Raw genomic sequence first — 12,497 nt, 5'->3', positions numbered from 1 at the left:
TGCCAGTGGTGTATTTTGCTTTTTCACAGATTGCAGTCAATCCCCTCCTCCTCCCCTCCACCCTAAAGAGAGCAGCCCTCCTCCCACGGGGCTCCTGGTTGGCATGCATCGGCCGCCGAGATAGCTCCACACACACACACACACACACACACACACACACACACACACATTACTGTGGAGCAGAATGTGTGTGCATGCATGTGTAATGAAGAGGGTACCGCAGAGATTTACAGTGTTGGCACCCGGTCCAGTCAAAAGGGTGGATCGCTGCCACTCTTCCACGATAAATGTGCCACGTTTTGTTTTCCCCATGAAAAGAATTAGCAAGATGAGAAAGTGGCAGGAAGATCTCTCGGGGCGTCCATCTGTCCATTACTGAAATAACACCCATCCGCTTAGAGAGGGGAGGGTGGGGGGGGGGGACGGAGGGATTTTGTTGACTTGATAAGAGGAGGATTTGACTTTGAGTACAGCCGGTAATCGAGGGACTAGATGGATAGATGGATGGAAGGGTAGATATATAAGACACTCTAAAGCAAAACGGAGGATTTTTAATATTGCGATCGGAACGTGATGAAGAGGAAACATCTGCTGAACAGACTCTGTACTCGGCAACACTTTCATTAATCAGCAGCAAACAAAAAAAAGGAAATAATAATATAAATTCGTTGATCAAAATAATATCGATCAGCAGCAAAAAAAAAAAAATTGTTAAAGAAACAAATGCCTGTGTTTATGTCAAGGGCTTTGGGTCTGTTCTGCTCCGCCTTTGTCAAGGTTGAAAGGAGTAATGAAGTTTTTTGTCTTGGTGCGGACAATGCAGTCTCCATTGTTGTTGCGTGTATTAAGTGTACGTTTTCTATATATCCGTGGCCACAAAATGTGATTGGTTGATGCTTTTTTATTCACGGTGCGAAAGCTCAGAGAAATCAGCGTTGTTCCGAGACAAGAAAAAAAAAAAGACGTCTCTTTTTCTCCAAGAAATATTTGCGTTCTGTGTTTCAGTACTCGTGACAAAAACAACAGTTCAAAAATAATATAAAATCTGGACCCCAAAAATCTTTGAACATAGAAAAAAAAATATGAGTAGAACAGACATTCACATTCAAATCAATTTAGCTGGACAGGTGGACACTTTTTTGCGACCGTTGCCATAGCGACCATTGTAGTGGGCTAAACCAACTTATGGCAAGTCACAGACTCACTGAGGTGAAGTTTTGCAGTAACAACAAGAACGAGCAGTGAAGTAGTAACGCTACGAAGCGTAGAGAGGAAATTTTGTGTTTTAAAACCTGCATTCTCTCTACTGTCCATCAGGGGGCGACTCCTCTGGTTGTATAGAAGTCTATGAGAAAATGACTCTACTTCTCTCTTGATTTATTCCCTCAGTAAACATTGTAAACATGAGTTTATGGTCTCAATCTCTAGTTTCAAGTCTTCTTCAATACAGCATGATGTTCATTTAGTAAATGATGCTCCATTTAGAGTCAAACAGACCATAAAGCAGGGTATGCTTTAGGGCGGGGCTACTGTGATTGACAGTTATGGCGTCTCAATGTCATATGGTAACTTCCATTCATTGGTTGCAGAAAAAAAACCATTGTGCCGGCCGCATAGTCCAAGATGGTGATGGGGAAATCGTGAAACTCGAGGCTTCAAAACATCAGTCCACAAACCAATGGGTGGTGCCACGATGACTACGTCCACTTCTTTACACAGACTATGCGCTCCACAGAAAGTGAAGCTAGTTACCTAACGACAGCTAACTAGCCAGCCATCTATGAGGCTGCATCCGCTGTCTTCCTTTACAGCTACACTGGCGTGGCAGTCACCTTAACAACTAACAACAATCAGCATCTAACATTTGTATTAAGTCCAACAACCCAGAAAGAAAGTACAAAGTCCGATCTACATCTAATTCTATTTCTGTGAGTCGGGGATTAGTCACCAGAAAAAAAGAAAAAAAAACCCTCGAGACCTTTAGTCACCATGAAACCCACCTTGCATCTCCACTCATGTTCAGCCTCCACCGGTGGCAGTCTTACTGTTCAGAGAAGCTCTGAAGTGTTGGAAGTAAAATAAAAAAAAAAAGCAATCTGCCAGCCAGCCAGACTCACACCTCTCTCTCTCCCTCTCTCTCTCTCTGTCTCTCTGCCACAACCTTTCAGCGATCAAATTAGCTGCACTCTCTTACCCAGTATACGTGCCAAAGGAATCAGCAGTTGGGCTTTAATTGCTACCAACTAATAATGTTAACCTTTCTATGGCATATAGGCCCTACTTTATTATCGGTACACAGCGGAGGGCAAGAAGACGAGGCCGGCGGTGTCGACAAGCTGCATCTTCTCACATCGCCGTAATAAACCGGAAGATGTCCACCTCTCTTACCTGACCTTTTTAACGCCAAATGTCTCCAACACAAGGATCACTATTAATAGAAAGACGTACGGCTCACGGCAGAGTGGGGTTTCATTTAATTGCCAGCATACATTTTCGTGTAAGACTGAAATTATTTATTTCTTAACGTTGTCGTCTTATTTTGGAGTTTGACAGCTTCTCAAATGTCAAAAAGTGTTTTTGCCTCAAAACTTTTTGCAATTGACAAACAAATGAAAAAAGTTTCATGAGCTGAAAGCGTTTGTCTTTTGAAAGCCCTTTAAGTCATTTTTTTAAAGCAAACATTCCCTTGTTAATGCTTCTCAAATGTAAAGATGTGTCGGTTTTTTTTTTGCCTTTCTTATATGATAGTAAATTCTAAATATTTGGGGTTTTCCCAGACATATTTAATATCTGGATACCTGCCGTTTCGCATAAATGCACAAAATAAATAAGAAAAATCGCCAAAAATGAACCAAAATCAATGTCAAAATGTAACTGCAACGCACCACTTGTCTTTCAGTACTTTTGTAAAAACCAAATTCCTCCTCCGGTCAGAAGACAATCTTTATCTGATGACATTCAAGTTTCTCGCTGTTTTCCAGAGTCGATTAGCCAAACGTATAAACACGTCAGACTTCAATCCCACTGCTGATAACGCTGCTGCTGCTGCGCTCGGGCCCTAAAAACTTGTCACGCATAGCCAACCAATGATGAGCGTTGACGACCAGCAATGAAGAGATATGCACACACACACACACACACACACACACACACACACACACACACACACACACACACACACACACACACACACTGCTGCCCATATAGAGCTGCAGCAACCTGTCATATCCCACTGTGAGTTCATCATCTTGCTTCGTGGTATCACTGTAATATCACTACAAGATATTCAAGATGCACAACAGCGCAGCATATTAATCACGCTTATGGTATCTCTATCGACTTTAGGGTCATTATAGTATTCCTATAGGGACTTATTGTCTCACTCGGGTATCTGATAAAACATCCTTCCGGTGTTTATTATAGGACTACATTTTAATCCAAACTCCCAGCCAGCGACCCACAAGAAATCATAAAAACAACTGCACTGATCAGAGCAGGAATAAAGAGCAATAAAGGGGACACAGAGCAGGTGCAGGGCTATAATTAATAATTAATATGCAAATAAAGAGGTTTTCTTACTTAAAAAAAAGAAAGAAGAAAAAAAAAAAAAAAAAAAAGCCTGGCCAGCCTGGCTCCGAATCAGGCCATGTGGGTTATTACAGCTCGGGTGGGTAAGTAGGTGACAGTTCAACATCGCAACATCTGGACTCAGAAGTGCAAAAAACACAAACAAACACAAGTGGAGCCGCAACACCGAGACTCTGGAGCTTCTGCTGCGGGTGGTGGTGATGATGGGGATGGTGATGGTGGTGCTTTTATATCTATATCTATATCTATATATATATATAAGAAACCCGGAGAGGTGAGGAGATCAGAGGCGAGGAGTGGAGGATAATCTCGTCATAACATCGGGATCGGTCGATGTAACCGGATTAAACTGAGCTAATGAAACACACCAGAAATGGAGGATTGGTGGAGGAGGAGGAGGAGGAGGAGGAGATGGATGGATGAGAAAAATCCAAAATAAAAGCCGACATGGAACTAATGAGAAAAAGAAGGGAGAGGTCAAGATCTGCTTTATTATTGGATCAGTTTCCTCCAACCAGACAAAGACTGACACGTGTCATGGCCGCTGCTGTTAATTATCCACACAGAGCCACAGATACATAAACATCTTTCATTAAATAAAATAATAAAGAAAAAAAATCATAATTATGTCTTAATGCAAAACTGCGCCGGACAGACTTTTTTTTTCCCTCCAGCATCCTCAGAGCTCAGGTGATTACAGAGTACAGGTTCTGGTTCTGGTTCTGGAAAGAAAAGCTTTGGATGCTTTTCCTCCCCACGACTACACCTTCCCCCCAAAAACACCACATTACTCCATCTCCCCCAATGCAGCAATGCGCGCTCCCCAAAGAGGAGGAGGAGGAGGAGGAGGAGGAGGAGGAGGAGGGGTTGTCATGTTTGGAGATTGGGAGCGCGCACCACCACCACCACCACCAAAAAAATAAAACCCAACACAGCGGCGCGCACACGGGCACGAGCCTGCCTATAGCTGGGAATCCAATTGGCCGAGGCTCCACACGTGACATGCCCTGCTTATAATAAATAAACAGCCATGGCATAATGTATAGATACATATATATATATATAAACACACAAATAAAAATATATACAGTGGATCCCAAAAACTGAATAAAACAACAGCCACAGGGGTCACAAACACAGCTCGTGCATGTGGAAACACCTGTCAACATGTCGGACACGAGCATGAAAACTTAAGAGCTGATTTTGTTTTTTTGTTTTTTTTTGTGTGTCCGGATAGGAGGCAGGACACCACACACACACACACACACACACACACACACACACACACACACACACACACACACACACACACACACATAACATGACAGCTCCTATAGGTTTTTTCCTTCCAGTGGACATCACATAAAGAAAAAACCCAAAACAGACGCACTGGCACCGTGCGTAATCCTGGCACCACACACACACACACACACACACACACACACACCGCCAAGCACAGCTTACCTACACAGTGAATGAGTTTGTGCCTCCAAGAGTCAAGTTCCTGCCGAAAGCCTCGCCTCTCTACCGTGCATTGCTGCCTTTTGCACAGACTCGCCATTTTCTGTCGGCCCCTCCCGTGGACGCGCACATACTGCTGGGTGCTTCCCTGCGCGCACGTCACCGGTGGGGTTTTTTTTTATTCTAAGGGCTGGGTGGAGAGAGTGAGATATGAGGGGGACGGGGCTGCAGCATCCCCCTTTTCTACACCGCTCATTTGTCCCACCCACCAAAAAGCTCCTCCACCCTCCTCCTCCTCCCTCCTCCTCCTCCTCCTCTCCTCCTCCCTCCTCCAACCCCTCCCAGCCATCTCATGTGCTGTCATTGGGTCGTTTTAATAGGATGTTTGTCTGTTTTTAATGTTGTATAGGGCCTGTGATCCAAAATGTGCCATGGCTTACAGCTATGTGTGTCAAAGGTTGTCGGGGATTTAGAGATGAAGCATGAAGACGCTGCATTGTTGCAATTAAACAGATATGTCACAGTGCACCTCTGGCCAAGGCAGTCAATAAATTGGAGGCTAGATTTCTAAAGACTGAGTGCACAAAGAGGCATTGTTGTATCAGAAAACTGGGAGAGTATTTTTCTTTATTTTTGTGCGTAAATAGAATAAAAAACATCCCAGAAGGTCCCTCACGGTGTGTCTCCACCAGGAAACAGTCATTAATGATTAGAATAGACACTAATATTCTCATTTAACCAATTAAAGCATGACTACAAGTTCTCTTTTGAGGGATTTATGCTGCTTTTACTCACTCAGTGTTATTAATCAAATGAATAAACGCTCAACTGTTCGGCTATTTCCGTCCAGTGCATCTTGAGTACAGGATTTACAACAACGGACCATGTTTAAAACTCTGTTTATATGGGATTTATGGATTCATTTAACCCCCCAATACACAAATATTGTGATTTTTTTTTAGTCTTCCATAGTTTCTGTTACAAGATTCTTTAAATTGAGCATATATTTTAAAACAAATGGCAATTCAAATCAAGAACTCTTGTTAAAACGCATTGTAACTTAAATAAACATGCCTTTAATAGTAGAACTACAATTACCATCTTTGCAGAAAAGAACATGGGGAATTATTAGGAATTTTTTGGGGTTTGGTAAGTGTTCCACAATGTAGATCCAAATGCTTTTTCAGCAGCTTCTCAATGCTGCTATAGGATTTTTTTTTTTTTTCTGGAGAAACACTTAAAGGACTGGGTTTAAAAATACTGGATTCATCCTAAAAAAAGTGTGTACGTTTGTTAAATCCCCAAGAATGCTAAAACCAAGTCTGTGTCCCCAGATGTAGCTACAGAAACCTGCGTCTGACCACAGCATGAGCTTACAAATATATACAAATACACACAACATGACAGGAAAACACATGCAAATCAGCACAGAGCACACACACACACACACACACACACACACACACACACACACACACACACACACACACACACACACACACACACACACACACACCAACACACACACACACACACACACACACTCCAACATTGAGTAGAGAAAGAGTCTACGTGAATGATTCTAACCGGCACTTTGGAAATCTCCCGCTGCTCAAAGATGGTAAATGTTAGATGGAGCCATTTGCTATGTATATCCTCAGAGAGACAAACCTGTGCTTTATTTGGGAAGTCAGTCTCATTCCATTACAAAAGTATATACTTATTCTACATAAAAAACAACAACAGGTCCTAGTACAACAGTACGAACGATATCTTACTAAAAGTTTCTCCTCATTTTTTCCCTGAAAGTCCGGCAATATGTGTCAGTTTCAACTTTGCTGCATTCATATAGTCTCTTCAAAGGAAACTTAGTCTTTACAGTAAATAGACTTTAGAGCAACAAAACTAGTTAGTTAAGTTTAGGAAATGATTGTCGTTTGGGTTCAAATATCTACGAAAGTGGTGTTACTGTTTTGTGACAAATAAATCTACATCAATAGTTGTTTTTTTTTACAAACCAATGAACAGAAGTTACCATATTTTTAATTCGGAGGAGTGATGTAGAGACTCCGTATACTTCTCTGGTAGCTGCAGTGACCTGTCAATCACAGTAGCCCCGCCCTAAAGCATCCCCTGCTTTATGGTCTGTTTGACTCTAAATGGAGCATCATTTACTAAATGAACATCATGCTGTATTGAAGAAGACTTGAAACTAGAGATTGAGACCATAAACTCATGTTTACAATGTTTACTGAGGGAATAAATCAAGAGAGAAGTAGAGTCATTTTCTCATAGACTTCTATACAACCAGAGGAGTCGCCCCCTGGTGGACAGGAGAGAAAATGCAGCTTTAAGACACTTTAACATCGGCTTCACTCGGCAGAACCCGAGGTTGTCGCCTGATCTCAAATTTGCCAATACAATAGCCTATGTAACTCATTTGACTGTAAAATCCAATGTATGTTTGTGTGAGTGCTCTGTAATGATATAGCGTTCCTGATGTAACTACCTCACGCCGTTGGTCTACTTCTTGATTTCTGATGTTTCTTGGACGTTGAATGCCTGTCTCCACCTTGATGAAAGTTGGTGCGCTGTGGAAAACACAACAATGGGAATAAATCCAGGACTTTATCGTTCAATCCCTGAAAACATTTTAGAACTTTTGTGTTGTATTTAATGTGAATTATTTTAATTAACCAACCAAACAAACAAACAAACAAACAAACAGCAGCAGTGCAGTTACAGAAGATGTTGCTTGTATTTTTATTTATTGTTATCATTGGTACTTTTTAAATATTTTTTTTATAAATATACACCTATGTTTTTCACTACTTGTGTAATAAACAGTCCTGTCTATTTGTTTTACCTATACTTGAATATATTTATCTTTGTTCCTAGTTCTTATTTCTACTGACAGAGATATGCTTCTTGGCCAGAAAATTTTAAATCACAAAATACTTGATTAAGAACCTGGTTGATTAATGTCGGAGCTGCTGTTATTGATAAAAGATGATTAACAATAATAGTTAAATGTTGGTTATGGATTATTAATAATTGTTTTGTTTTTTGTACTGTTTTCCCCATAGACAAACAAAACCAGGGCAGAATTTGTATTTAATTTGGGTCACCTTGATTATCTTTACTTAATTATTGGCTTTTATTCCACATCTCCTTATCTATCAAAACCCTCTCCATCTCAGCACACATAGAGATCAATAAATCAAGTTCCATAATAAAAAACTCGCCAAAACGTGGGTCTAATCACCAAATTGAAACATGAAGTGACACCGTGTCGTTAAGAGGAACCTCTCTTCTGTTTTTATCATCCTGCAGAGACTGTGGGCAGAGGCATAATAAAAAAAAATAAAAAAAAACACACCATGGCAAGGGCAAACGCTTTTAACAGAGGGAGCACTCCGGCTAATTAAGCCATTGAACCCGATGCCCTCGACGAAGATGTCTCCCTCTGAAGGGTGGACAGGGGGAGAGAGAGAGGAAGCAGCCAATAGGAGGACGCCTTGGATCGAGGTGGAGGAACGTGGGCCAATCAGGGTGCCTCCCCTTGCGGAGAGGCTGAGGCAGCTCTGCCGGGGAGCCAGTGAGCCATGCGCGGAGAGGAGCAGAAATCCTCAGCGTTGATTTTTTTTTTTTTTTGCAGTGATGTAGAGAAAAAAGGAATTGCTCTTTAATAAAAAAAAAAAACCCACACAGGTAAAGCGTTTTCATTTTTTATTCCACCAGGGAGCTCTGTGCGTGTCTGTGCGTGTGTGTGCGTGATGAGAGTCATGCAGGATGAGAGGGATGAGAGGGATGAGAGGGATGAGGGACCCGTTACTGTGGCAACATTGGATGGATACACTCTCCTCTCCTCCTCCTGTCGGATGTGACAAGCGCCTGATGGCATTTTTGGGGCATTTATCCATCCTAATGAACGCGCTTTAGATGTTCCCTCTCTAAATGTCACTGTGATGCTGCTGTCGGCGCAGGTTTGTCTGTGAGCTAGGGTTTATAATTTTTTTATTATTTTTTTTGAAGACAATAGAAAGGAGAAGGAGAGCCCTTTAAAAGGTTTATGGGGGTAAAAACTGGAAAGCTAAATGTCAGACAAATAAGAAGCTCTAAATGGATGTAAACACATCTGTCACAGCTGGATCACCAGGGGGTCAGAGTGTCACATGGACAGGGATCCAGGAATGTGAAGCAGTATTTAAGACTTTATCTGCCCTGATACATGCTTCTGTTCTACAATTTATGGGGAAAATTACGTGGAAACCCCCCGCTTATATGATATTTAGAAATAAACGGCAAAACAGCTGCAATGATGTCAGGAAATGCCACTGTCTTATTTCACATAGTTGGCGTGCATGATTGTTTTTATTTCTATTTCTTTTAATTTTTTAATTTCTATTCTTTACATTTTTTAATTTCTATTTCTTTAAATGTTTTAATTTCTATTTCTTTACATTTTTAATTTCTATTTCTTTACATTTTTTTAATTTCTATTTCTTTACATTTTTAATTTATATTTCTTTACATTTTTTAATTTCTATTTCTTTACATTTTTAATTTATATTTCTTTACATTTTTTAATTTCTTTTCTTTAAATTTTTTAATTTCTATTTCTTTAAATTTTTAATTTCTATTTCTTTACATTTTTTAATTTCTATTTCTTTAAAATTTTTTAATTTCTATTTCTTTAATTTTTTTTTTTAATTTCTATTTCTTTACATTTTTTAATTTCTATTTCTTTACATTTTTTAATTTCTATTTCTTTACATTTTTTAATTTCTATTCTCTAGTCTCACGGTTTGCCAGGAAGTTCTGGCAAACCGTGAGGCGACTTTAAAGGGGAAACAGGGCTTTTCTCAGGCTGTGCTCAGCAGGGGGAGAACTGCAGACCCGGACTGGGGATATTGTCGAGCGGTGGAAAGAACACTTTGAGGAACTCCTGAACCCGACCAACACGTCCTCTGTGGAAGAGGCAGAGTCTGAAGACTCAGGGGAAGACTCGTCCATATGCCTGGCGGAGGTCGTTGAGGTAGTTAAAAAGCTCTTCAGCGGCAAAGCGCCAGGAGTGGATGAGATTCGACCTGAGATGCTGAAGGCTCTGGACATTGTTGGGCTGTCTTGGTTGACACGTCTCTTCACTGTCGCGTGGAAGTCGGGTACAGTGCCTGTGGAGTGGCAGACCGGGGTGGTGGTTCCCATTTTCAAAAGGGGACCGGAGAGTGTGCTCCAATTATAGGGGTATCACACTGCTCAGCCTCCCCGGGAAAGTTTACTCCAGGGTGCTGGAAAGGAGGCTCAGTCCGATTGTCGAACCTCGGATTCAGGAGGAGCAATGCGGATTCCGTCCTGGACGTGGAACAGCGGACCAACTCTTTACCCTTGCAGGTCTGTTGGAGGGTGCATGGGAGTTTGCTCATCCAGTCTACATGTGTTTTGTGGACTTGGAGAAGGCCTTCGACCGTGTCCCTCGGGGAGTCCTGTGGGGGTACTGCGGGAATATGGGGTACCTGGTTCGTTACTACGAGCCATTCGGTCCTTGTATGACCAAAGTGAGAGCTGTGTCCGGATACTCGGCACAAAGTCGAGCTTGTTCCCAGTGCGTGTTGGCCTCCGCCAGGGCTGCCCATTGTCACCAATCCTGTTTGTGATTTTCATGGACAGGATTTCAAGGCGCAGCCGGTTGGAGGAGAGTTTCCGGTTTGGGGACCTCAGAATCACATCCCTGCTTTTTGCAGATGATGTGGTTCTGTTGGCTTCTTCAGAACGTGACCTTCAGCACGCACTGGGGCGGTTCACAGCCGAGTGTGAAGCGGTCGGGATGAGAGTCAGTACCTCCAAGTCTGAGGCCATGGTTCTCTTCCGGAAAACGGTGGATTGCACCCTCTGGGTTGGGAGTGAGTCACTGCCCCAAGCGAGGGAGTTCAAGTATCTCGGGATCTTATTCACGAGTGAGGGTAAAATGGAGCGGGAGATGGACAGGCGGTTCGGTGCAGCGTCAGCAGTGATGCGGGCGTTGTACTGGACCGTTGTGGTGAAGAAGGAGCTGAGCCGAAAGGCAAAGCTCTCGATTTACCAGTCCATCTACGTTCCAACCCTCACCTATGGTCATGAGCTTTGGGTAGTGACCGAAAGAATGAGATCACGAATACAAGCGGCCGAAATGAGCTTCCTTAGGGTGGCTGGGCTCAGCCTTAGAGATAGGGTGAGGAGCTCAGACATCCGGAGGGAGCTCGGAGTAGAGCCGCTGCTCCTTCGCGTGGAAAGGGGCCAGCTGAGGTGGCTCGGGCATCTGATCAGGATGCCTCCTGGACGCCTCCCTTTAGAGGTTTTCCAGGCACGTCCAACTGGTAAGAGGCCCGGGGTAGACCCAGAACACGCTGGAGAGATTATATATCTCGTCTGGCCTGGGAACGCCTCGGGGTTCCCCAGGAGGAGCTGGAAAGTGTTGCTGGGGAGAAGGACGTCTGGAGGACCCTCCTTAGCTTGCTGCCCCCGCGACCCGGCCCCGGATAAGCGGAAGGAAATGGATGGATGGATGGAATTTCTATTCTTTAAATTTTTTAATTTCCATTTATTTAATTTGTATTTATTTAATTATTTTTTATTTCTATTTCTTTAAAAAAATGTATTTCCACAAAATAAAAATAACGGAGTCCGATCAGTATTTCAGCATGTTTTAACTGTGAGCCAGATTAACATCAGTGCTGGACCCAGGCGGAAACTTCCTGTTCTGAAAAGTCTAGCCAATGTGGAAGTGTCTTTAACCTGCATTCTCTCTACTGTCCATCAGGGGGCGACTCCTCTGGTTGCATAGAAGTCTATGAGAAAATGACTCTACTTCTCTCTTGATTTATTCCCTCAGTAAACATTGTAAACATGAGTTTATGGTCTCAATCTCTAGTTTCAAGTCTTCTTCAATACAGCATGATGTTCATTTAGTAAATGATGCTCCATTTAGAGTCAAACAGACCATAAAGCAGGGGATGCTTTAGGGGCGGGGCTAACTGTGATTGACAGCTCTCTAACAGAGACGTATACGGCGTCTCTACGTCACTCCTCCTCAGTCAAAATATGATCACTTCTACTCACTGGTTGCAAAAATCCAAGATGGCGACAACCAAAATGCCAAACTTGAAGCTTCAAAACTTCCGTCCACAAACCAATGGATGACGTCACAACGACTACGTCCACTTCCTATATATAGTCTATAGTTGGACCTCGCTGATGCTCTTGTGACTGAATGGGATCAAATCCCTGCAACCAGGTTCCAAAATCACACAAGGGCTTTAATTATGGGATGTCCAGATGTTTTTAGTCACACAGTGTATCTCTGCTTTTTCTGTGAGGTTGTGCTGAAAAAAGTGGGGGTTGTTGCATGATTTGTGCTGCAAAACACAAAACTAGCAATTAACCCATATGGGTTGAAAGGTGGAAACATT

The 12,497-nt window shown here is 42.4% G+C and overlaps 1 protein-coding gene across 1 annotated transcript in view; it reads right to left on the bottom strand.

Annotated features, from left to right (window-relative positions):
* LOC129095315 (ligand-dependent nuclear receptor corepressor-like protein) overlaps nucleotides 1-5,172 on the bottom strand; it is a 62,640-nt gene extending 57,468 nt beyond the window's left edge. Inside the window, exon 1 of the mRNA XM_054603715.1 lies at nucleotides 5,053-5,172. Within this exon, the coding sequence (XP_054459690.1) occupies nucleotides 5,053-5,149 (97 nt within the window). The 5' untranslated portion in view covers nucleotides 5,150-5,172. The remainder of the gene's footprint in view (nucleotides 1-5,052) is intronic.
* Between the last annotated feature and the right edge of the window lie 7,325 nt (nucleotides 5,173-12,497).

Source organism: Anoplopoma fimbria, chromosome 9 (assembly GCF_027596085.1).
Source record: "Anoplopoma fimbria isolate UVic2021 breed Golden Eagle Sablefish chromosome 9, Afim_UVic_2022, whole genome shotgun sequence".
NCBI classification, from domain to species: Eukaryota; Metazoa; Chordata; class Actinopteri; order Perciformes; family Anoplopomatidae; genus Anoplopoma; species Anoplopoma fimbria.
Note: the sequence above shows the minus strand (reverse complement) of the source record. Positions and strands in the feature narration are given on the sequence as shown.